The following is a 27,674-nucleotide window of genomic DNA, read 5'->3' on the forward strand; positions in this document are numbered from 1 at the left end:
TCAAAATTACTACAAAGCCATAGTAATCAAAACATTTTTGTACTGGCATAAAAACAGACACTTAAACCAAAAGAATAGGAAAGAGAGCCCAGGAATAAATCCATATATTTACAGCCAGCTGATTTTTTACAAACGTGTGAAGAAACATAATGGGAAAAGACAGTCCCTTTAATAAATTGTGCTGGGAAAACTGGATATCCACATGCAGAAGAATGAAGTTAGACCCTATCTCACACCATATTGAAAACTCAACTCAAAGTGACCTAAATCTAAGAACCAAAACTGTAAACTATTAGAAGAAAATGTAGAGAAAACGCTCCATGACACTGATCTGGGCAATTATTTGAATATGACCCTAAAAGCACAGGTAACAAAAAAAAAATAGACAAATGGGACTATATCAAACAAAAGCTTCTGCACTGCAAAGGAAACTATCAACAGAGTGAAGAGACAACTTATGGAATGGAATAAAATATTTATAAGCCATACATCTAATGAGGGGTTAATATCCAAAATATACAAGGAACTCCAACAACTCAATACCAAGAAAACAAACAGCCTGATTAAAAGATGGGGAAAGGACCTGAGTAGACATTTCTCAAAAGAAGACATACAAATGGCCAACAGGTTTAAGACATACAAATGCTCAACATCACTTACCAGGAAAATGCAAATTTAAAACCACAGTGAGGCACCGCCTCAAAACTATTAGAATGGCTATTACCAAAAAAGATGAAAGATAACAAGTGTTGGCAAGGATACGGAGTAAAGAGAACCTTTGGCACACTGTTGGTGGGAATATAAACAGAAAACAAAATTTAAAATAGAACTACGACATGATCCAGCAATCCTACTATTTAAGTATATGTATCCCAAGGAAATAAAATCAGTATGTTGAAGAGATATCTGACTCCCATGGTCTCTGCAGCATTATTCATAATAGCCAAGATATGGCATCAACCTATGCATCTATCAATCAATAGATAAATGAAGAAAATGTGGTGTATATGTACAATGAAATATTATTCACCCATAAGAAAGGAAATTCTGTCATTTGAAACAATGTGGGTGAACCTGAAGAACATTATGTTAAGTGAAATAAGTCAGGCACAGAAAGACAACTACTGCGTGATCTCACCTATATGTGGAATCTAAAATAGTTGAACTCATAGAACTAGAGTAGAATGGTTGTTACTAGAACTGGGGAGGTAAGATTGGGATAGGGGTTGCGGAGTTGGGGAGATGTTGGTCAAAGGATTTAAAATTTCAGCTTGACAGGAATAAGTTTAAGAGATCTACTGTACAACATGGTGACTATAGTTAATAACAAATATATTCTTGAAAGTTGCTAAGAGTAGATCTTAAGTGTTCTTACTACAAAATAACTATGTGAAGTATTACATGTTCATTAGCTCAGTTTAGCCATTCCACAACGTATGCATATTTCAAAACATGTTGTACAAGATAAATATTAATATATAGTTTTGCCAATTAAAGAAAAAAAGGATTTAAGAAAAGAGGAGGCCAGGCCAGCTATGGTGACTCATGCTCGTAATCCCAGCACTTTGGGAGGCCAAGGCGGGTGGATCACTTGAGCCCAGGAGTTTGAGACCAGCCTGGGTAACATGATGAAACTCTGTCTCTACAAAAAATACAAAAATTGGCCAGGCATGGTGGCATGCGCCTGTAGTCCCAGCTACTTGGGAGGCTGAGGCGGGAGGATCTCTTGAGCCCAGGAGGCAGAAGTTGCAGTGAGTTGTGATTGTGCCACTGCACTCCAGCCTTGATGACAGAGTGAGACTCTGTCTCAAAAAAGAGAAGAGACACCCTAGATCTCCATCCTTCTCTCTCTCTACCATGTGAGGATGGTGGGAAGGCAGCCATCTGCAAACCAGGAGGAGAGCCTCAGCAGAAACCGTCCTAGTACCCCTGATCTCGGACTTTCAGCCTCCAGGACTCTGAAAACAGGTTTTTGTTGGTTAAGCCAAAAAAGGAAAAAGGAAAAAAATCTTGAAAAAAGGCACTTCAGTACTCTACAAAATTATTTCAAAGGACAGTTACAAATGCAACCATATTCAGCAACAGCATTCCATAAAAAATGTCTAATGTTTCTAAGCAACTAAAACTACCGTTTCCTGTTAGGAAGATGCTATAAATATGAAGAAAATCTGATATTTTAAAAGTTAAATAGCAACAAAATTTCAGCAAGTGTTTTAGAATTTTTCCATTTATTATCAAGAAAAAAATCACTGTATACAAAGGTATTACAAATGTAATAAAATATTCTGTATAATAAACGGCATTTTGGCATTTTAAAAACAATTCCATCTTGATACTAAACTTAACATTAAATAATTGAACAGTACCTGAGAACTTTAAAAAATCACTGTCATCAATGCCTCCAAATTCATTTCAGTCATTAAGCATATACAAATACTCAGTCAAAAAAAATAGGATTTTGGTATTCTGCTGGGATCTAGATTCATCACAGCCAAAGGTATTTTAAGTAGATACTTTCAAAACAGAAATCACTTCTAAAGGGTTCACCTGGTCAAAAACCATACATTTAAGAATGCTGGTTACCCAAAAGCTTTGTGTTTTCCTCGCCACGTCATCTTAAAGCTACCTGAACTGTGAGACAGTGACCAACATTATCAGCTAATTACCCAGTAAAAATCGAGTGTATCACCAATGAAGTCTCATTAAATTCAATTCCACAAATGGATTCTCAAATATTCCAACCTTATCTATATTTTATTACATCTTATGGAAAACTATGTTTGATTAGATAATAAAGTTTAAGAGGAAAAATGGGCAAGATGAATGTTTGATACTTTTACCAAAAATTTATATTTCATTTACTTGCTGATTTCCCTGAAAACTCAATTTGTTGAAGAAGCAACACTCTGTACTAATTAGTGTGTATTACTATTCACACACAGGTGTTTAATGAATTTTACTTGTAATTCTTTAAATTTTTGAAAGTCCAATAGTAAACTAAAGTTGTGGAAACAAGTGATAAGAATATTAGAGGATAATAAATTCTACATCTTTAAATAGATAAGTACTAGCTGGTGGTATTTTCCTAAAGCCACAGACATTTAGAATAAATAGAGTGATTACTTTTTAAAACTTTGATCTGTATTTTGTTTATTAATAGGGCATGAGTGGTTTTGTCTGTGCTTTTTGCATGCATGAAAAACATTACAGACATGATTACTTTTGAGATTCAATCTTACCCACTGTTCACTTTGTGCTTAACTAAACTCTGCTAAGATGTATTAGTTAAAATATTAATTTGACTACGTCTTAGGAAAAAAAAGGCATAAAACTAGATACAGACAACCCATACGTTTATCTCTGATTAGTCACCTATTTCTGGGCTTATAATAAATGATAAATGGCATGACATTTTCTGTTACATATGATACAAAAAGCATTCCAATTTTTCCCCTTTTATAGTCAACATCTGAAAACAAAACAGATGAGAAACCTTTCAGTGGCAACTTCATTAGCTATGAGATTGATTTTTAGGAAAAGTCAAACCACTCCCAATTCATAATCAACTTTTACAAATAAATTAAGAGTCACAAAATTTCAGAATTGAAGTCATTAAAATTGGCCTTACCTTCATTAATCAATAGGAAATGTTTCTGGAAAAACAAGGCCAAAAGAAGGCTTTCCAAAGCTGGGCAATAACTAATTAATGCTAATGAGAAGTCCATCTCAGGTTTCTTACTAAAGAACCTAATCCATAATGATTTTTCTCACTCTGCTGTGTATTAGATAACTAGAAGGAGTATCTAAATTAAAGATTAATTAGGGACATAGGATATACAGATATTGGTTCATTAACAATATTTGATTCGCACTATATAATTTACAGTGTTTCTTCTTATGTACCATTTTATTTAGTACAACACAACCTGTTAGGTAGCAGGCTGGGTATTACCTGAGTAAAAAGTCCCTATTCTTTCCATTTCTCCATGCTATTTAAAAGCATGTGGTGATCCTTCAATAAATCAATTAAAGATATAACAAATTATTTGATGCCATTAGGCAGCCTGGATCACCAATTCCAAGTCTTTTTTTTTTTTGAGACAGGGTCTTGCCCAGGCTGGAGTGCAGTGGCGTAATCACTGCTCACTACAGACTCAACCTCCTGGGCTCAAGGGATCCTCCCACCTCAGCCTCCCTAATAGCTGGGGCCACAGGCACATGTCACCATGCCTGGCTTTTTTTTTTTTTTTTTTTTGCAGAGACAGGTTTTCCTTGTATTACTCAGGCTGGTCTTGAACTCCTAGGCTCAAGCAATCCCCCTACCTCGGCCTCCCAAAGTGCTGGACAGGTGTGATCTATCCACCATGCCCAATGCCCTGCTCCATGTCTCTCTTAACATGGAAACCATCACGAGTTTTCTTGAAGTATTAGGTTAGACGCTGACAACCCAGCTGTTTCTGTTCACTATGGTTGTGACAGGCCCAGTTATTTAAAAGGCCATTAAGATTGAAAATAGATTTAGAGGTGTAGGTACAGATTGGGAAGGGGCATGAAAGAAATTTCTGGGGTGTTGGAAATATCCTAAACATGGTGGTGACATGGGTGTTAACATACATAAAAATTAATTAAGCTGTACATTTAAAATTAGTCCCCTTTATGCATTTTACTCTACATGTGTTATCCTTGCAAAGAAAAAGACTGACATCTTTGAGAGCAAGAGTTTTTGTCTTATTCATCTCTGTATCATTTCCAACATGGTGCTTTGCACATTGGACATTCAAAAAATGTTATACAAGATTGACTGCATCAATACTGGAGTGTTGTGTAAGGGTTAGGTGCTGAGGCTTAGAAGTGTATGAGGGAGACCTGAGATTAAACCTGCCACATAAAGTGGAGAGAAGTAGCAAGGTCAGGGCTATGAAATAATCCCAAAAACTTTAGAATTTCTACATAATACAGTTGACACTACTATTCTCAATAGAGCTGCTTTCAGTCTCAAAGGGCTGTGGTATGTGTGCGTGTGTGTGGTAAAAAAGGGAAGCAGCAGGTCAAGGAAGAGAAGTGTATTTCACAAGACTTAAGTAATCTTGTCATTGCTGCTTTTCCTGCCAGAAAATCATTACCTTTCCCTTTAAAAATCATTTCCATATACATTTTAGTAATTCCTATGTCAATTTCACCCTTCCTTTTCTAATAATAGCTACTACTTATTCGGCACCAACTAGTATACTAGGGACTATGCTGGGTGCTGGAGTCCCAATGACGAAAGAGACAAACACTTAAATAAGAGGATGTCCGTAATACAGGCATGTACGAAGCTTCACCTCAACTAAGGAGGCAGGACCAACCTTCATAGAGAAGCCCAGTCTTCAAGGATGAGTGTTCTAGTTCCAGAAGAGCACAGGCAGAGTGGGTAACATGTTAAAGGTATGGAGGCTTGAGAGAACTGTTTTTTTTTTCAAGGAATGCTAACTATGTAATAAGGAATAGGGAGAACGTGGTATTTTAACTGGAACATATGGAAAAGATTATTACTGGGGAAAAAGAATGAAGGTCTTTACTAAAAAGGCAGCAGGAATGAAGAAGGGACATATGCAAGAGGAGATAAGCTCAAAAGGACTTGATGCTTAAGTATGAGTGTGATGGAGAAAAAGAATACAATACTTTGAGGTTCCTAGTAAGTATCTTGGGTGGCGTGGTAAATGGTAATGCCATTATGGAAGGTAAAGAAGAGAGAGAGCCAGTTTATCAGGACATTCAGGTAGCATGAAAGAAAACTGAACCTGTGGGCTCTGATACGATCATCCAGGGGAAAAAATAGCACCAACTGAGGGGAGGGGTCAAGACTCATGGGAAATAAATCTCAAGGAGGAATCTTGTCTACCACAGAAAACCCAGAGGAGTATCCAAAGAGGGAAGTATAGGAGGTTATAAATAGGTCAAGCAGCGTGAGGACTGATAAAAAGACACTAGATTTGACAAGGCGGGCAGTCTCCGCTCATCTTTCCCAGAATATCCTAAGAAAATTGTAGGAGCTAAAGATAGAGATCGCCGGGCTAAGGAGTAACTGGGAAGGGAGAAAATGTAGGCTGGAGGCATTTCAGAAGTCAGGATGCAAACGCATCCAAGTCGGTAGGAAAGGTTTTATCTGGTCTTTCCTTTTAGGCTAATGAAGACATTTATCATGTTTATACAAAGAAAGGAAGCACTAAGTGGTGATGAAAGGATAAAGTAAACACAGCCTGGCAGAGAAAGGAGGAGGGATCCAGTGCACAAGCAGAGTTCAGAAAAGTGCCTCAGAAACTAAAGCAGGTGTTAAAAGAGCAGGTGAAAAGCATAAATATATGTAGAGATAGAGGAGAAACGTTACCAAATTCATTTTAAATTAAAGTCTATGGTCAAAAAATAGCACCTGAAAAATGAAAAATCCATTGGGAATATTCTAAACACAGAGGTAGCAGAACCTTAATTCTGCTTACACCGCAAAACTAGCCAACACTTATTTAGTTGTAAAAAAATATTCTAAACACAGATGTAGCAGAACCTTAATTCTACTTATACTTACTTATACTAAGTAGCCAACGCTTATTTAGTTTAAAGAAAAAAACCTATTTAGCTATTCTAACAGTCAGTGTTTAAACTGATTGGTGCTAATTAATCCAAAACTATGAGATTCTGTATTAAAAAAAAAAAATCTCCCCACCTGTCCATCATTATCTAGAGACATCCTGGGTTCCTATTTTGAACAGAAAAGAAATTGTGCCTTCAGGTTTTTCTTTCTCCCTGGTAAGTTCTATTTATGTGCTTATGATTTTAAAAATTTATTTTAATTTATATTTTTAAATAAAAAATAAAAAATTACTTTTTACTTTTTTATTGAATTCTATGATTCTTGTGAGATTTCATAATGGCTGCTCATGAAAAATTTAAAATACAGAAATATTTCCTTTTGAAATAATAATTTCTGAGGAATATTAATAGTACTCAGGGGTCTTTAATTCTTTTTTTTTTCTTCCTGAACCATCCTGAGCCCAAGTCTTATCTTGCTCTCTTCCCTATTTCCCAGTATAATTTAACTGAGAATTTTTGTTTTTATGGCATTCACACATTTCTCAATTTGACCGAAACGACTAGTTTATGTAAATTTATGGTTTGGTTAGACATCGTGTAAGTAAAATGACAGACTGTTTCTTGCTAGGAAGATATTCAACATTTAGGGCAGGTTCTAGTTGTAAAACAAACTAGGTCTTTAATAAGTTAATTACTTAGCATAATGATAATTCCATCACAATTAAGATTACTGCCCAACTTTAATCTGTAATAATAAAATATAATGATCTAATTAACCCTTACAATGTCTTTGGGAAATAAAAGGGAAAAATAAATAATTATATATCAAATGAAAACTCCTAAAATATAACTACGTTTTGAAGCAAAGTGAAAGGTTTCTAAATGCCAGAATTACCAAAAGTCACGAAACACAAACAGCGAATAAAGTGTAATGTTACAGCTATAACAACTCAGATAAAGTATGTAGAAACAACTAGGAAACACTGAGAATTTTAAATCTGATTAAGGAGCTAGTAGAGATTACCCAGCATTCAGCTCACCATTTGAGACCAGCCAAATGAATATGTGACAAGTCTCTTTTAAAAATCTTGCACTTTGAAAACGAAATGTGTTATAAGTGTTACTCAATCTGGAAGTTGCAATGAGCTTGACAATGTCAAAACATGGATTTAGAGATTCTCAATGAACCTCTAATGTTTTACCTTCAATAAAATCTCTTTTCATAAAAGGAAAAAAAAGATTACCCAAATTCTACCATCATTTTGCCACTGGGATTATTTTCCTTTCAAACAATTTGGGTGACCATTATTATTCCTGGACTTGAATGTACATGATTCTCATAAACCCAATGTCACACTAAGTAAAACTGCAAAAATCATATACATCTTAAAATTAAAGTTATTATTTCTTTCAAAAACCAAAGTTCTATTAGTAACACTTTTAATGTTCAATAAACATTTACTGAGTGTTTAATATAAGGTAGGCATTTTTCTACAAACTGGAGATTCAACAATAAAGCACAAAAATTTCTGTCCTTAGAAAGTTTATATTTCGGTATGGGAAAACAAACAGTAAATGAATAAATACTTAGTAAAGTCAGATCATGGTGAGTGCTATGGACATACATAAAGCAGGGGGGACAGGGAATGCTGATGTATATATTCAAGGAAGACCTGCTCAGGTAACAGTGGAGTGACACCTGAAGGATGTAAAAGAGTGAACTATGCATTTTTCTGGGAGAACAACATTCAAGGCAAAGGGAATACCAAGTACAAAGAGCCCAAGGCAGGTGCATACTTGATGCTTTAGGAGCACTGAGGCCAAGGTGCCTGGAGCTGCATGAGGAGGTGGGATATGGTGGTACCTGAGGTAGGACAGGGAGTCTAGGCCTCCAACTTTTAAGGACTGTGACTGCTCTGAGTGAGATGAGAAGCCATTGAATGTTTTTGAGCAGGATGAATGGTATGAGTTGACTTGTTTTAAAGATAATCATTCTGGCTACTTTATGGGGAACAGACTATAGGGATACAAGGATATAAGAAGAATTTTTGTAGACGATAGCTTCAATCCAGGGAAGAGATGATGGTGGCTTGGAATAGGGCGTTAATAGTAGAGGTCAAAAGAGGTGGTCAGCTTTAGATATATTGTGAAGGTAGGGTCTACTAGATTTGCTAATGGATTGGATATGGGAGCTAAAAGAAGAATCAAGGATGACTTCAGGGTTTTTGGCCTGAGCAACTAGAAGTATGGCATTGCCATTTACTGAGTTGGAGAAGACTGAAGGAGAAGCAAGTTTGGGAGGGAAGACCAAGAATTCAGTTTTGGATATGCTGAGTGTGAGCTTTAATTAGATTTCTACATAGAGATGTCAAATAGGCAGTTTTATGAGATCACAGGGAGTGAGGACATCTAAGAAAGGCGAATGGTCCAAGGAAACTTCTTCCCCTTAAAAAATATGAGTGTAAAGCTAAAATCATAAGCAACTTTAAAGGAATAGATTGAAATAGTATAAAATGTAGAAAACCTCCCATACCTTGAAAGCTCACTTCAACTGCCTTCTGCCCAACTTAACATTTTAAAGACATTTTGATATACATACAAATCTAAGCTCCAAGAAGCCTAAGAAAACCCCTTAGGGGTTACCTTGGCCCATGGGCCTCAAAAATAAGAAATTAAGTTTTTCAATGGCATAGCCATTACAAGTTTTATCTTAAATTTGCTTGAAATTTAAGAATACATTAAAACATTATAAAAAGAAATATAAAAAAGCGTGTTTTTTTTTTTGAGACAGAGTCTTACTCTGTCACCCAGGCTGGAGTGCGGTGGTGTGATCTCAGCTCACTGCAACCTCCGCTTCCTGGGTTCAAGCAATTATTGTGTCTCAGCCTCCCAAGTAGCTGACAGTACAGGCACGTACCACCATGCTCAGCTAATTTTTGTATTTTTAGTAGAGATGGGGTTTCACCATGTTGGCCAGGCTGGTCTCGAATTCCTGGTCTCAAGTGATCCACCCGCCTCGGCCTCCCAAAGTGCTAGGATTACAGGTGTGAGGCCCTGCGCCTGGCCTCTGAGTTGTCTTTTTATGACAGCTTCCAATTTTGTATTCACTATGTCCAAAGTTGTATGCTTCTTCCCTGAAAAAAGTTTTTTGTATTCTCAAATACAGTATTATATTCTCAGTCAGTATTATATATACAGTATAAATACAGTATTATATTCCCAGTTAGACAAATACAAAATGCTGCATCTGTGTAGGTGGTATCAAGATTTAAAAGGATTTAAATCTTGTAAGTTATACTTGAAAAAATTCATATGGAAAGGAGTCACTCAATTGCTCATTTTGCATACTGCCAATACCTGAATACTGACTACCTTGAACAAAACCATGACTGTTTGGATTAGTACTGTTTGATGGTCCCGACTCATTTATCATGCTGTTATCTGCACAACTGAAGTCAGATCCCTCAAATGCATCTGATTGTGAAACAAAAACAGTAGTATTGGAATTGGTGCCTGCTGACATACTGGAAGAGGACATCTGATGGAGTTGTCTCAAGTCTCTTGGGTCTAACACTGAATTACATGAGGGGTTTTCAAGATTCATGCTCAGAAGTCTTGGATTATCGGTCTCTCCCATGCTGTCATTGCTGGTTGTCATCATATTCACAGAACAATTAGACAGCATGTTGGGATCAGAAATACCATATAAGTCTTCTGGTGGCATGGATGACGCTTCCATTCCGACTATGTCATCGGCATTGTTATAAATGCAAGTGTTAGAAGCATTTAAATCATTCCCAACAGGTATTCTCAGGAATGGTGGGATACCTTGCGAATTAGAAGGAAGTGTCCCTGTTGAAAAACTACTCAGTGGGTTTGTATTGCCTGAGCGTGGGGTGGGGTGGGCCACTGATGACCAGCTTGAAGAAGGCAGAGGTGCCATTGAGGCATGATGTGACAATCCACTTGAGATGGGCCCAGGTGAGGGATAGTAGGATTCTGCTTGACTTGAAACCCCTGTAGGCATTTCTCTCACAACTGCATCATGAGAAAACAAGCTTGGTTCTGTGGGAGGAAAAATTTATTTTACAAAATTAAAATGAACAAAATTATAAAAAGTATTTCTAAATTAAAATTGCATAAGCACACAAATATATATAAAGAAAAATGTCAAGGAAACCCATGTAACATTTCAAATAAAAAAATGTAAAAAGCACTAAAATTATTACACGAATCCAAAACGAAATTCTGTAACATATATACCATTTTACAAATACAGGTAAAATGATTTTGTCAAGTTACTTTGGCATATGTAATTTCACTACAACTAAATATGAAAATCTAGTTTCTGAGGCTCTATAAAGGTATTTTTGAAAACTAAAAGATAAATATTAGAATTACAATTAATGGGATTCCAAATAGCCAAAATCATCTCTTACTCTTCACTTTTAGGAGAAAATGGAAGGATGGAGAAAACACTCATTAGCGATAAGAAAATACACATAACTTTTAAGATATATTACAACAGAACCCTAAGAGACTATAAAATTCAGTCAGAAAAAATTACAGAAAAAATTAATTCTGTATTTATTTACATATTACACAAATGCTTTACAAACCAAACCAGGAAAAAGCAATGATTTAAGAATGTACGTGGGAGAAAAAAGACTTCTAATTAGCCCTTGGTTGAATTACCTAAACTAGGGATTGGCAATTTTTTTTTCTGTAAAAAGATTGTAAATATTTTAGGCTTTGTGAGCTATATACAGCCTCTGTTGGAACTATTCAACCCTGTTGCCATCGTGTTAAAAAAAAAAAAAAAAAGCAGTTTAGAGATAATATTTAATCAAATATTCATGGCCGTGTTCCAGTAAAATTTTATTTATAAGAACAGGTAACTAACCAAATCAGTAACATTTTTTTCATAACGCAATGTAATTAATAAAATTGCTACCATATGAACAACGTGTAATTTCTTGAACAATAAATCCCAAAAACACAATCGGTTTCTAACACAACCTTCAGAAGCCATGCTTAATTCATTCTATACTGAAAGCATGAAAAATCTGGAGAGGAAATTTTCAAAGAAGCAGTTATTCATTCCTAAAAATAGAATTCCAATATACTGTGCAAAGTACTGGTCTTTCTGATCACAAGAAATATGCTATAGGAAATAAAATACCTTTTTTGAAGTATCTTCCTTCTCCAATTGAACCGAGGAGACCAAGTCTTGGTCTCTCAGGAAAATTAACTGTTAGGATAAAGTTTTTCCATTATTAAATGTCATTTGAAAAATAACATTATCAATTAAAATCTGAAAAATTGGCCAGGCATGGTGGCTCCCACCTGTAATCCCAGCATTTTGGGAGGCCAAGGTGGGTGGATCACCTGAGGTCAGGAGTTCAAGACCATCCTGGTCAACATGGCGAAACCCTGTTTCTACTAAAAATACAAAAATTAGCCGGGTTTGGTGGCACATGCCTGTAATCTCAGCTACCCGGGAGGCTGAGGCAGGAGAATTGTTGAACCTGGGGGGCAGAGGTTGCAGTGAGTTGAGATTGCCCTACTGCACTCCAGCCTGGGTGGCAGAGAGAGATGCTGTCTCAAAAAAACAAACAAAAAACAAAACAAAACAAAAATAATAAAATTTGAAAAACTGAATAAAGTAAATAAAACAAAACCTATTTAAATATGAATCGATCCAAAATATTCTTACCGTGATCCTGGCACAGTTTCTGGAAAAGCAAAGTTGTCTTTTGTTTCTTTGCTTTATTGCCGTAAGTATCTGATTAGAAAGAAACCAGGAAAGCAGATAAAAAATTATAGGATTGTATCCTCTCCTTTAATAAACAAATATTTTATTCACATATAGAAAATGTTTTCAATAAATACGTATATAAGTTGGATTTAATAAGTATTGTAGAATACGTCCCAAATCAGTAGTATCAGTAGAAAAAGATATTTTTCTCTTAGTAAAAAATTGTTTAGGGGGCTGGGCGCGGTGGCTCACGCTTGTAATCCCAGCACTTTGGGAGGCCGAGGCGGGCGGATCACGAGGTCAGGAGATCGAGACCACGGTGAAACCCCGTCTCTACCAAAAATACAAAAAATTAGCCGGGCGTGGTGGCGGGCGCCTGTAGTCCCAGCTACTCGGAGAGGCTGAGGCAGGAGAATGGCGTGAACCCGGGAGGCGGAGGTTGCAGTGAGCCGAGATCGCGCGACAGACAAAGATCCCTCTCAAAAAAAAAAAAAAAAAAAATTTTTTAAATAAGAGGTGGGTGAATCACCTGAGGTCAGGAGTTTGAGACCAGCCTGGCCAACATGGTGAAACCCCATCTCTACTAAAAATACAAAATTAGTCGGATGTGGTGGCGCATGCCTGTAGTCTCAGCTACTTGGGAGGCTGAGACAGGAGAATTGCTTGAACCCAGGAGGCAGAAGTTGCAGTGAGCCAGGATTGCGCCACTGTACTCCAGCCTGGGCAAGACAGAGCGAGACTCCATCTCAAAAAAAAAAAAAAAACCCCACAAAAATTAGCCAAGCGTGGTGGTGCGCACCTATAGTCCCAGGTACTCATGAGGCTGAGGTGGGATGATCACCTGAGCCCAGGAGGCTGAGGCTCTAGTGAGCCACGATCATGCCACTGTACTCCAGCTTAGGTGACAAGAGACCCTGTCTCAAAAAAAACCCAAAACAAACTGTTTAAAATATTCATCTTGTTTTCTTATCACACAAGTCAATAATGTCAACTAATACAATAAGGTTTGATAAGAAACCAATATAGAGACTACTCTCTGAGTGGTAAGTGCACAAAGACTAAAATAGACCTTCAAAAATAGAAATTTTAGTAAGCAGTTTAGATACTTTGAAATTATTCCATACTAATCAAACCTCTTCTTGAAGAAAGAGATGCAGAGACCAGCCTAGCCAACATGGTGAAACCCTGTCTCTACTAAAAATGCAGAAGTAGCCCAAGCGTGGTGGCAAGTGCCTATAGTCCCAGCTACTTAGGAGGCTGAGGCAGGAGAATCGCTTGAACCCGGGAGGCAGAGGTTACACTGAGCTAAGATTGCGCCACTGCACTCTAGCCTGGGTGACAGTGAGACTCTGTCTCAAAAACAAAACAAAACAAAACAAAAAACAACCCAACAAATAAAGAGATGCAAAGAGCATAAAGAAAAAAACCAACAGAAAGCTTCCAGGAAAAGAAACATAAATTATGAATATACATAACTGTACTCAAATGAATCTTACACGAAGATGTTATTAGCAGTACCACTTCAAGAAATATATAAATTATTACCAGCAAAATGCCATACCTTTTTCATCTGGCAGATATCTAAAATCCATAGATTCACTAACTTCCTGGTCAGAAGGTCTCCGCAACTGCATTTTTACTGTTACGGGTTCTGTGATAGCTTTGCAATATGGTGGAGTTTTGAAAACAATGGCTACTTGACGGTGTACATCAGCTTGTGAAAAGATGCCTTTTGCTTCCCAATCGTTCAACACAAAACGAACTTCTATGTCATCTAGTCAATAAGAAACCAAAAAAAAAAGGGAAAACAAAGTAACTGCAACTATTAATCTAAAATTTATTCTAAATTCAATGAAATAAATAAATACCTTTCTGAACTTTGTCACAAAGTAGAAATATTTCATCTCCTCCTCTGACACTTCCACAATTCTTGTTTACACGACAAATCCTTAATTCTGCAGTATTTGGAGCACCTAAATATTTTCAAAAAAATGAGGATTTTCTATGAGGATTTTCAAAAAAATGAGTTGCTACCTTAGTAATATTTTATTTCTTTTTGCAGGGAAGAATTTGAGGAAAAACATTCACAGAATAAAAGTTTTAGTGTATAGATAAAGGACACTAAATACATTAATCATCTATATATCTGTCCACTTCCTAACTGCTTTACTTTAGACTTTGTGGCTTCATTTCTAGGTAATGATATATTCTCTAATTACATCTCCCTGCTTCTAAATTCTGATTCCGCCAATCAATCCTACGCACTGTCACCAGATTAATCTTCATAAATCATGACCACATCCCCATGGCAATACAATTTTCCCTATGGCAATACATCTCCCTGTGGCAATACAACTTTCATGCTTCCTATTATCTGGCCATAAGATTATTATAATTATCCCTGGCATTTAAAGCTCTACATGATAAGGATACTCTAATCTACCTTTATAGCCCTGCGTCTCTCTATCCTTCTACACATAAAACAGGTATATCATACAACATTGGTGGATGTATATATAAGTTTATGTACACACACACACACACACACACACACACACACACACACACACACACATAGTATTTTGGGGTAAAGTTTCATAATCTTTCAAAATGAGATATATCCATGTCCTTTGATCCAGCATTTGCCATGCAGTGAGCCATGACTGCACCACTGCACTCCAGCCTGGGTGACAGAGTGAGATCCTGTCTCCAAAAAAAAAAAAACCAATAAAAATAAAAACATATACAAGAATATGTATTGCAGTAGTTTGCTAGGCCAAAAAGAAAAAATGAGAAAAGAAACAAACCAAATGTCTTGTAAGAGGGTAATTAATAAAATTATGATATAACTACATAATAAAATATGCTGCTACTGAAAAGAATAAGGTGATTGAAAGGAAAATGTCCAAGATATATGGTAAGAAGAAAGTTTTTAAAACAATCATCACTTATGATTTTAAGTTGCCAAAATTGTACTGTGTCAAAAATGATGATGATGACAATGTATTTGTGTATATATAGGAAGAAGAAACTGGTAAAATATGCACCTAAGGACAGTGATTATCTCTGGAGGATGAGATTAGAGAAGATTTCCTTTCTGTTATATATTTCTGTAATGTCTGGAAGTTTTCCTATCATGAATATATTGTTTTTCTAATTACCAAAATACTTTTAAGAATTAAACTATTGCAAAAAACAAGTTAAGACTACAAATATAAGAAAATGAAGTACTTACGGTTGTCATAAATTGGGTTCGAGACAACAGGAGGAAGAGCAGTCGTCAAATTACCATGTTCATCAGGGAGGAAAACTTGAAAACATAGTCTCACCACATTGAGGTCACAATCTTCAATATCATTCAGCTGTTTTTCAGGGACTGAATAGAAAAAAAAAAATTTAAGAATGTAATAGTCACATAGACCTAAAGACTTGCTAGGTCCTCCTCCCTGCCCATTATAGCCAATAACCTTGAATAGCATCCAAATCTGTATGAATAAAAATAGAACAGTATACAATCTCAAGAATGCCTTTTATCATTCTTATCAAGTAGTCACTATCTAACAGTATTTGATAAATTATAGCCATGTTCAGGAAGTAACTATCCCCTCACCTGGGATTTAAAGCAAAATCCCAAGTTGACATTAATAACAAATCAAAGTTTTAAAAAATAGTTGCAGGTTTGTACACAACAAAGAATGGCATTTACCCATTCATTCAACAAATATGTATTTGGTCCAGTTGTTGTGTTAAGGACTCTGTAAATTATCTCCTAAATCTGTACAAGAATTACTTTCATCCCCATTTTACAAATGAGGAACTGAGTTTAATTCGTTTTTTTGACATGGGGGTCTCACTCTGTTGCCCAGGCTGGAGTGCAGTGATGCGATTTTGGCTCACCTCAACCTTCGCCTCCCAGGCTCAAGTGATCTTCCCATCTCAGCCTCCTGAGTAGCTGGGACTACAGGCACATGCCACCACGCCCAGCTAATTTTTCTATTTTTTTGTAGAGATGGGGTTTCACTATGTTGCCCAGGGTGGTCTCAAACTCCCAGGCTCAAGTGATCCACCCACCTTGGCCTCCCAAAGTGTTGGGATTATGGGCATGAGCCACTGAGCCTGGCGTGGAACTGATTTTAAAGAGATGAATTACTTGCCCAAAGTTTCACAGTGACAGGGTGGAAATGTGAACTCAAGTCATTAAATTTAGAACCTATGCTTTTAAAAATTGAAATCTATTAGAAAACTGTACATATGTTATACATAAAAATGACATACACAAGAATATCTACTAAATGTGGATCAACATTTTAAGGATGGAATACCAAGAAACAAAAAAATGTTAAGATAGCTAGTTTCCATAAGAAATTTTATGTGCAAACTTAAAAAATTTTTTAATTAAAAATTTTATAGTTCTATAAAACTAGACAAGCTCATGACAGAATATAGTATAATAGTTTGTTAAATTAGTATTTGAACCAGAAACCCAGTTCCAAAAGAAAATATTGGCTTTCAAATGCCATAAGCTATAGCAATAACAGTCATATTTTTAAAAAGCATGACATGCACATTATTTACAAAACAATTTTACTTTGCAAAGTATTAAATTTTGAAACACTAAATTTAGAAACATAGTTAAGCCCAAATTCCTTATTTTACAGGCAATAACTAATAAAATTGATAATGTATTTTATACTGTTTTTATTTAATGACACTGACAGTCTACGTAGCTATCACAACTTCTGTAAGTATCCCAGTACTAGCATTCTTATGCCTAATCTTTGAAACAGTGCATAAAAACACATCTGTACTCTGTACAACTGAAAGGTCAAAATGTTATGATACCAACACTTGTGTTACAGCAGCATACTCTACTGGCACTGTTGTGTAGGCAATATGAGAGCTACCTCTTCAAAATCCATTTTTACAGCATTATAAATGTAGCATTCAAGATATTAGTGTCTCTCAATTGCAAAGATGAGTAATCAATATGCAAAAAAGATAAATTTGTAGCTAGATATTCCTGGTAAGTTTAAAAATAAACCTATGTGAACTCTGTGAATGGATAAACAAAGTGTGGTATAGTCCTACAATGGAATAAACTCAGCAATAAAAGAGAACAAACTGGCCAGGCGTCGTGGCTCACACCTGTAATCCCAGCACTTTGGGAGGCCAAGGTGGGCAGATCATGAGGTTGGGAGATCGAGACCATCCTGGCTAACACGGTGAAACCCCGCCTCTACTAAAAACACAAAAAATTAGCCAGGCGTGGTGGCGAGCACCTATAATCCCAGCTACTTGGGAGGCTGAGGCAGGAGAATGGTGAACCCGAGAGGCGGAGCTTGCAGTGAGCCGAAATCGTGCCACTGCACTCCAGCCTGGGCGACAGAGCGACTCCGTCTCAAAAAAGAAAAAAAGAACAAACTATGGGTATACACTCTCAAATGAATGTATCTCAAAACCATGTTGAGCAAAAGAAACCAGATACAAAAGTATACTGTATGCTTCCATTCATATGCAGTTTTAGAAAAGATTAATCTCCAGTGACAGAAGGCAGATTAGTAATTGCCTGAGGCAGAGGCAGGGTAGGGAACTGAGCGAGAAGGGGACCAGGGAAATTTTAGGAGGTGATGGAAATGTTCCATAGCTTGAATGTGGTTATGTGGCAGGATATATTCGGGTAGATTTTATTGTATCTCAATAAAAGTTTACTTTAAATATTTTTAAATGGTACATAAAAGAAAAATAAACAAACTGGTCAATAAGCCAAAGTTCAAAAATATTTAGTCACATAATAGTTCTACTACAGGGAAGAAATTCTACCTACTTTTCAAAAAAAAATCACTGTTTATGAGATTTTGCTTTGAATCTTCTCAGTGTGTGGAAATACAATTACTACTGCATCAGAATTACTTTCATCTCTGCACAACATGGTTAAAAACTACTGACAGGAAAGAATCATGACAGATACCCGTTTTTACCCAATGCAAGATTCAGTGTAAGGCTGAAACCCCAGCTCAAAGCTTCTTTTCTATAAAGCCTAACTTCATCCTCTGCAATGGAAGGAATATTTCTCCTCTCTAAATCAGTGCAAGACTTGACCTATACCTTTCTTATGCCCTTAAAAGTTTTAAAATCTTACATGATAATCATTTATGTATGCCTCTTCTATCCTATTAGACAAAGTTTCAAATGAAGTCAGAAGGGATGTCTGATGTGTCTCCACTAGGCATCGAACATAGTGGTATTTATTATACATTTCCTCAATTAACACAAATGACTGAAGAATTACTTAAAGGCCTATTGAACAACCAAACATTTAGATACTTTTACAAGTTACTGAAGAAAGCATAAAGCAAACGTTAATAAAAAGAAGTTCTACTTTTGGTAATGGCAGATGATAATCTGTAAACTGGGACCAATTCAACCATAAGAATAAAGTGGACAAAATATGAAACAAAATTTCTCTAATGAGAGCTAACAAGGTCATGAAAAATCATGTGACCAAGATATGAGAGAAGAAAACCCACAGTTCAGAATGAGAGGCCACTTTTATCTGAATATAGCCTGACAGTTTTCTAAGGGATGGTTAAGAAGATTGAGATGAACTCTAAATAAACTATAGGGAAAAAATAACGGAGTTGAGAGTTTGCCAAGGATGTGGGATCTGATAAATACCCAACGCTTTGGGGGATTTGAGGAAACGTATCAGATTTCAGGGATGAAAGCCCAATTTCAAATAACGTAAATCATTCACTGATTTTAGGTGACCTGGGATTGCTAGTGTACCCGGCCACTAGCCAGAAGAAAATTTTCTGCAGGGAGATAATATTGTAGGCCTAAAATCTTTACACTTTTTCACAGAAAATGATTGGTATTTTATCTTAAATAACCAGACATATGAGGAGGCAAAATAAATTTTTTTTTTTAAAAAAAGAAAGCAACAGGCAATAAAAACATACCACAAAGGATACAAATAATGAAGTTTTCAGACATGTAATTTAAAGTAACTATACTTAATATATTCAAGGAATTAAGATTGAGTTTACTGGAGAACTTGAAACTGAAAAAAGGAATCAAATTCTAGAACTGAAAAATATAATAAACTGAAATTAAGAATATAATCAAATTTATCAAAAGTTTTATAGAAAACACTTTGTGTCTTGTCTTTTTACACCTCAAGGATTAAAATGTTTACCAACATAGTCTACCAAAAGTTTTTAAAGTGTTGATTCATTTTAAAGCCTTTAATCCATCTTCAGCTGATATTTGTATATGATGTGAGGTAGGGAACCCAACTTAATTAAATAACTATTTTTTTCAAGCTTTATTTCTCAAACATTTCCTCCTTTCCTCTTGATATGACATGCCACCTCTGTCATACACTAAAGTCACATATTTCCTTAGCTCTGTTTCTGGGCTCTCAATTCTTTTTTCTTTTTTCAATAATTATACATTTTTATTTTATCTTATAAAAATTGGGTGAATATGTAGATTTAAATTGACAAAAATGTGTATTGAACAGTTTTGTCTTTTATAGCTTAAAAGAAAGATTTTGGGCAAAAATGAAATCTCTCTTTTGGAAATGACTTATTTCTATTTTATAATACTTCTGAACACTGTTGCAACTTCAGAAGATCTTTTATATTTTTAATTTCAAATCTGCTTATATACACAGTAAGTCTTCACTTAATGTTCTTCTAGGATGATGTCTATAGGTTCTTGGAAATTGCAACTTCAAGTGAAACACCACCATAATAAAACCAATTTTACCATAGGCTAATCAATGTAAATAAAAGTTTCTACAGCAGACTTTGGTCACAAAAACATCACTAAATTTACAAGTAAAGACCAAAACACCTGTAATATTAAATATTGAAATAAATCTGAGCTATACATACATTTAAGAAAGATTAATAAAAACAAGTTAAGATAATGATTTACCCAATTATTGCAGTTCAGGGTCACAGGTGATTGGAGTCTCTTCAGGGCTCTCAATTCTACTCCAATGTGTCAATCTGTCTATTCTTATCCCAATATGACACTGCCTTAATTAGTATTAATACTTCTGTCTGATGAGGTCAATTTCTCCTCATTGTTCCTTTTCTATATTCTGTTCCTGTTTAGAATTATCACATTTAATATGGAGTTGCATTGAATCTATTTATCAATTGGGAGAAAATGACTTTTTTTTTTTTTTTTTTTTTTTTTGAGACAGTCTTGCTCTTTGCCCAGGCTGGAGTGCAGTGGCACGATCTCAGCTCACTGCAACCTCTGCCTCCCGGGTTCAAGTGATTCTCCTGCCTCAGCCTCCCGAGTAGCTGGGACTACAGGCCCGTGCCACCACGCCCAGCTAATTTTGTATTTTAAGTAGAGACGGGGTTTCATCATCTTCGCAGGATGGTCTCAACCTCTTGACCTCGTGATCCGCCTGCCTCGGCCTCCCAAAGTGCTGGGATTACAGGTGTGAACTACCACGCCCGGCCCAGGAAAATAACATATTTACAATATTACTATTAGAGAGCATGGAATACCTCTCCATTTATTTAAGTATTCTCTAAGATCTCATAATAAAATTTTATAATTTTCCCTAAAGAAATCTTATAATTTCTTTGATTTGTTTCTACATACTTCATATTTCCTGACAATATTTGTTTAATGATGTTTTCTAGTTATTTGCTGCTGAGATATGGAAATATGACTGACTTTTATATATTAATTTTACATCCACTAACCCTTTTAAACTTTATTTTTTATTCAGTCTCCAAAAAGACTGTCAAAAATTGCCAATGCTGACTATACTGCAAGTCATGACAGCAGGATATTAGGAAAAAGTTTTCAATTAACAATAACCACTCCTGAGATAAACCTCACTTGGCTATACTGCCAATGCACAAAGCTCACTCCTTCAAACTTATTTGAATAATCCATTTATATATCTTTTGGGTTATCACTATAGTAATTTCAAATAATTATAGTTTTATTTCCTCATTTTTCAATCCTATGCCTCTACTTTTTGGGGGGTCTCACTGTACACTGGCTACAATGCTCACTGCTCTGGCTATGACCTTCACTACAATGTTGAATAGAAGTGGTAAAAGTGTGCCTTGGTTTCTCATTCTTAACTTCAAAGTGAATGCTTCTGATATTTCTCTTATTTAGGATAATGCTTGCTGTAGGCTTTTTAATAGATACATATCATTCTATAATACAAAATGCAGTGTTTTATTCTGTAATGTCAAAATTGATACTCAGTTTTGTTTGTTTTGTTTTGTTTGAGGTGGAGTCTCACTCTGTTGCCCAGGTTAGAGTGCAGTGTTGTGATCTTGGCTCACTGCAGCCTCTGCCTCCTGGGTTCAAGAGATTCTCATGCCTCAGCCCCAAGTAGCTGGGATTACAGGCATGCACCACCATGCCTGGCTAATTTTTGTATTTTTAGTAGAGACGGGGTTTCACCATGTTGGCCACGGTGGTCTGGAACTCCTGACCTCAAGTGATCCGCCCACCTTGGGCCCCCATAGTGCTGGGATTACACGTGTGAGCAGCCGTGCCTGGCCTGATACTCAGTTCTAACATTTGCAAAAACTAACGGAAGGAAGCATGAGACCAATCAAATTCTCTCAAATTCCTCTTAGTTTAAAATTTAACTTTGTAGTTAGTCAAAATATAAGGTAATAACTGTTCTCCTGTTCTCCTTCCTTTTTATGGTTTTTTTTTTTTTTTTTTGAGATGGAGTCTCACTCTGTCACCCAGGCTGGAGTGCAGTTGCAGTGATGTGAGCTTGGCTCACTGCAAGCTCTGCCTCCCGGGTTCACGCCATTCTCCTGCCTCAGCCTCCTGAGTAGCTGGGACTACAGGCGCCCGCCACCACGCCCGGCTAATTTTTTGTATTTTTAGTAGAGACGGAGTTTCACCATGTTAGCCAGGATGGTCTTGATCTCCTGACCTCGTGATCCGCGCACCTCAGCCTCCCAAAGTGCTGGGATTACAGGCGTGAGCCACTGTGCCCAGCCCCTTCCTTTTTATGTTAAATGTTTAATCTACCTTTAGAAAGAAATATCACTCCTTTAACCCTAAAATCAGTCGGTGTGTAATGAGAATTTCATTCTTAACCAAGAAGATATTATCATGCTATATTTCTTTCATAAGAAGGAATTAAATTTTTAAAATCAATTATGACATCTACTAGCTCTAAAAGTGTAACATTTCTAAAATTCTAATACTGTCAAATACTACTGAAATAAAAATAAATAACGAGGCAAAAATACACAGCATATGGAATAATAATTTTTTTTTTTTTTTTTTTTGAGATGGAGTCTTGCTCTGTCGCCAGGCTGGAATGCAGTGGTGCCATCTCGGCTGACTGCAACCTCCGCTTCCTGGTTCAAATGATTCTCCTCCTGCCTCAGCCTTCCAAGTAGCTAGGACTACAGGTGCACACCACCATGCCCAGCTAATTTTTGTATTTTTGGTAGAGATAGGGTTTCATTATGTTGGCCAGAATGGTCTGTAACTCTTGACCTCGTGATCCGCCCATCTTGGCCTCCCAAAGTGCTGGGATTACAGGCATGAGCCACTGCGCCCGGCTTGGAATAACAATTTTAAGAACTACGTCTTAGTCAGGAGTGGTGGCTCATGCCTGTAATCTCAGCACTTTTGGAAACCGAGGCAGGAGGATCACTTGAGCCCAGGAGTTCAAGACCAGCCTGGGAAACATACGGAGACCCTGCCTCTACAAATAATAGAAAAAAAAAATGAGCCGGGTGCGGTGGCTCAGGCCTGTAATCCCAGCACTTTGGGAGGCCGAGGTGGGCGGATCACGAGGTCAGGAGATCAAGACCACGGTGAAACCCCGTCTCTACTAAAAATACAAAAAATTAGCCGGGTGCAGTGGCGGGCGCCTGTAGTCTGAGCTACTCAGGAGGCTGAGGCAGGAGAATGGCGAGAACCCCGGAGGCGGAGCTTGCAGTGAGCTGAGATTGCGCCACTGCACTCCAGCCTGGGCGACAGAGCAAGACTCCATCTCAAAAAAAAAAAAAGAAAAGAAAAAAATGAACTAAGTCTCACTTAAGGAAAAATATATAAAATTTAGTTATAATTAATTTACATTTTTGTTACTTAAAAAGTATATAAAGTATCCCATATGTATAATAATAAAAGTTGACATTTAAGTGTTCATGTGCCAGGCAAACAGTAAAGGTGCTAGAAGTATACTAGAAGTATACCATTAATTTACTCAACCTTTCAACATACTTATTGGGTATCTATCATGTGCTACCATAGTAAAGTGTTAGATACAAATATGAAAAGACAATGCCTGACCTTAGTGAGATGAGTATCTGGATGAGAAATAGATACATAAACTAAAATTATATAACACAACATGAAAAATGTTATAATGGAAGTATGCTCAAGGAATACTGAAAGCAAGAAAGTACACAAGTTCCGCCTAGAGTAATGAAAAAAAGGCTTCGAAAACTCTGACTGCAATAAAGAAAGGACAATGAAGTACATATGAGCCATTTTTTTCAAGCTTTAAGTTTTCAGTTGTAAGGAAAGGCTTTTCCTTGTATTAGACCAGACTTTAGAGATAAGAATCTATATTAGACTACTTGTCTTATTAAACTATTCCCTTTCAGACTACTAAGTAGTTTTCCCAAACTCAACTGTATAGCAGCCTTTTACTCTCATAACAACTCAAGATTCTCTACATGGGAAAATAGTAAAATACCTAATAAAACTTAATTGCAAATTCTTTATTGTCAAAATCAATTTTATTGCACAAAATTTAATATACAGTTTAGATATTCTATGGAGTTTGCCACATACTAGAAATCCTAATATTTCATTACCAAAATACACAACTAGAAAATGATATATAATTAAAAATTTTTTTCAGCTTTTGCAGTTAAGAGTCCTCTACAAAGTCTAACTGCCACTCTTGTTCTAGCTAAGTATACATTGTTAAAATCTGATATTGGAGTCCTTAATTAAATTCCTCACCCAATTTAGACTTTGGCATATATTAGACAATTTGAATAATCCTTTACTTGAAGCCTCAAATTTGACAGTATTAAACTGCTTTATGCCCCGTTTGCTAGAGACTGTTCCTTAGTTTTAAAGAACAAATGGCAAGAAAGATAAAGACTGGCCTTAAAACACACTAGTTGTGTGCAGGTAGGAAACTCAATAGCTCAAGGCACTTAGCTGAGAAGATAGAGATAACAGTAAAACAAATACATTGTTTAGGTGCCAAAGTGAAATGGAAACAAGATTCCATCACAGACCCTGTCCACAACGAGCATGAAATTAATATTTGAAGAAAATTCCTGAAGAATCAAATGATCTAACAGATAACACAAAACTTTCAATGATTAATTGCTGAGTATACCGTATAATTAGGAAGATGTTATCTTAGACTTAAGAGAACTGAGAAGGCTTTCAGGGCATCTCAGGTAAGGAAAACAACTGTGATATTTTTGGTAGAAAAGTACAAATAAGGCGGGGCGCGGTGGCTCAAGCCTGTAATCCCAGCACTTTGGGAGGCCGAGGCAGACGGAACATGAGGTCAGGAGACTGAGGCCATCCTGGCTAACACGGTGAAACCCTGTCTCTACTAAAAAATACAAAAAAATTAGCTGGGCATGGTAGCGGGCACCTGTAGTCCCAGCTACTCAGGAGGCTGAGGCAGGAGAATGGTGTGAACCTGGGAGACAGAGCTTGCAGTGAGCCGAGATCACGCCACTGCACTCCAGCCTGGGCGACAGAGCGAGACTCCGTAAAAAAAAAAAAAAAAAGAAAAGTACAAATAAGACATGTTCGTCCATTTATTCTGTCAACCGTTTTAGTTTGTTTGTTTTTTTGAGACAGGGTCTCACTGTCACCCAGGCTGAAGTGCAGTGGCACAATCTGGGCTCACTGCAACCCAGCCTGATGGGCTCAAGTGATCCTCCCACCTCAGCCTCTGGAGCAGGCTGGGACTTGCAGCACGCACCCATGCCCAGCCAATTTTTTGTAGAGACGGAGTTTCACCACATTGCCCAGGCTGGTCTCGAACTAGACTCAAGTGATCTGCCCACCTTGGCCTCCCCAAGTGCTGGGATTACAGGCATGAGCCACCGTGCCTGGCCCTTTCAACACATTTTAATTAAGCTTCTTTCATGTGCCAGAGATATGTGGAAGATAGTCCTCATCCTCCACAATTTCACGATTTAGTGAAGGAAAAACATGTAAACAAAGTTACAGCAAACCATATTAGAAATATGTACAGGTACTGGCCGGGTGCGGTGGCTCACGCCTGTAATCCCAACACTCTGGGAGGCCAAGGTGGGCGGATCACCTGAGGTCAGGAGTTCAAGACCAGCCTGGCCATGGTGAAACCCCATCTCTACTAAAAATACAAAAAAAATTAGCCAGGTGTGGTGGTGCGTGCCTGTAGTCCCAGCTACTCAGGAGGCTGAGGCAGAAGAATTGCTTGAACCTGGGAGGCGGAGGTTGTGGTGAGCCAAGATTGCACCATTGCACTCCAGCCTGGGCAACGAGAGCGAAACTCTAATTCAAAAAATATATATAAATATATATACACACACATATATACACATACACAGGTACTTTGGGAAAACAGAGAGAAGGTCAGGGAAGGCTTTAAAGACGATATGATCCTTAAACTTGGAGAATGAGTAAGAAAAATTCACCAGGCAGATAAGGGTGTTTCATGCAAAGGAACTGCATGTATAAACAGAGGTAAGAAAGAACATGGCTCTTCTAACAGTGCAGATAGTTCAGAATGGCAAAAAACAAGTAAGTGCATGTGTGCACTCAGTGGTAGACGAAGGAGGGGTAGGAAGCTGAGGTACAGAATGAAAGCTAGAATGGAAAGCAAGGCTTCCAGATTATGAAGGGCTTTAAAGGCCATACTTGAGAAGCTGAACTCAGCATGTAGATCAGATCAAAGTTTCTCAAAGCATACTCTATGGATCACTTGCATCAGAATCATCTCAGATAGAGATTTTCAAATTGTAGCTTGGGAACTCTGACTGTAAAATTAATTTAGTGGGCTGAGTAAGCACTAACAATGCAAGAGAGAAAGAAAAAGAAGAGAAAGGAAAGGTACAGAAGAGAATAGAGTACACCACATGTAGTAGGGTGATATGGTTTGGCTCTGTGTCTCCACCCAAATCTCATCTTGAATTGTACTCCCATAATTCTCATGTGTTGTGGGAGGGACCCAGTGGGAGATAATTTGAATCATGGCAGTGGTTTCCCCCATACTGCTCTCGTGGTAGTGAATAAATCTCACAAGATATGATGGTTTTATCAGGGGTTTCTGCTTTTGCATTTTCCTCATTTTCTCTTGCTGCCACCATCTAAGAAGTGCCTTTCACCTCTGCCATGATTCTGAGGCCTCCCCAGCCATGTGGAATTGTAAGTCCAATTAAACTTCTTTTTCTTCCCAGTCTCAGGTGTGTCTTTATCAGCAGAGTGAAAACGGACCAATATATAGGGTATCATCCTAAGGGTGTGGTGTATGTATATATATTGAGCTGAAAAACAAAATCTATTTCTTACTGTGGGTCACGGTCAAAGAGTTAAGAAATACTGATCTAGATGTTTGTTAAAATGCAGATTCCCAGCACACTTGTCTTTCAAGTCACCTGCTTGGCCCTCCTCCAAGTGTACTTTTCTTCCTTTCCTTCCTGCTCTAAAGCTTTTTAATAAACTTTCACTCCTGCTCTAAAACTTGTCTCGGTCTCTCCTTCTGTCTCCTGAGGAGGCAAGAATTGGGGCTGCTGCAGACCCGAACAGATACTTTTGGCTGCTAACACACTTTGGTGCCATGTGACTCAGATAAGTTATTATTTTAAAAATATTTTTTAAAATGTAGATTCCCAGGACCCATACCAGCCCTATCAAATTAGCGGAAGTGTGACCTGAAATCTACATTTTTAACAAGTACTAAGATATTCCTATGCACATTCAAATTGAGAACCACTGCTGAAGGGCTCGGGAAGGAATGAATGTTTAAAAAACAAGCAAACAGGCTGGGCGTGGTGGCTCACGCCTGTAATCCCACCACTTTGGGAGGCCGAGGTAGGCGGATCACGAGGTCAGGAGATTGAGACCATCCTGGCTAACACGATGAAACCCCATCTCTACTAAAAATACAAAAAATTAGCCAGATGTGGTGGCAGGCGCCTGTAGTCCCAGCTACTCAGGAGGCTGAGGCAGGAGAATGGCGTGAACCCGGGAGGCGGAGCTTGCAGTGAGCCGAAATCGTGCCACTGCACTCCAGCCTGGGTGACAGAGCGAGACTCCGTCTCAAAAAAAACAAAAACAAAAACAAGTAAAC

General features: G+C 37.3%; 1 protein-coding gene and 1 non-coding gene across 2 annotated transcripts in view; both read right to left on the bottom strand.

Moving 5' to 3' along the window:
• Positions 1 to 6,684: 6,684 nt before the first annotated feature.
• The window catches only part of REL (REL proto-oncogene, NF-kB subunit), a 44,952-nt gene continuing 23,962 nt past the window's right edge, over positions 6,685 to 27,674 (bottom strand). Inside the window, exons 5-10 of the mRNA XM_032178580.2 lie at positions 15,564 to 15,704; positions 14,197 to 14,301; positions 13,890 to 14,102; positions 12,287 to 12,355; positions 11,753 to 11,821; positions 6,685 to 10,635 (exon numbers count right to left, since the gene is read on the bottom strand). Of these exons, the coding sequence (XP_032034471.1) occupies positions 9,863 to 10,635; positions 11,753 to 11,821; positions 12,287 to 12,355; positions 13,890 to 14,102; positions 14,197 to 14,301; positions 15,564 to 15,704 (1,370 nt within the window). The 3' untranslated portion in view covers positions 6,685 to 9,862. The remainder of the gene's footprint in view (positions 10,636 to 11,752; positions 11,822 to 12,286; positions 12,356 to 13,889; positions 14,103 to 14,196; positions 14,302 to 15,563; positions 15,705 to 27,674) is intronic.
• Positions 21,087 to 21,226, bottom strand: LOC116484424 (U4 spliceosomal RNA). Its single transcript, XR_004252582.1, has one exon. It is a non-coding gene; the product is annotated as a U4 spliceosomal RNA (small nuclear RNA).

The sequence above is a fragment of the Hylobates moloch genome, unplaced genomic scaffold, assembly GCF_009828535.3.
Source record: "Hylobates moloch isolate HMO894 unplaced genomic scaffold, HMol_V3 SCAFFOLD_15, whole genome shotgun sequence".
Taxonomy (NCBI): Eukaryota; Metazoa; Chordata; class Mammalia; order Primates; family Hylobatidae; genus Hylobates; species Hylobates moloch.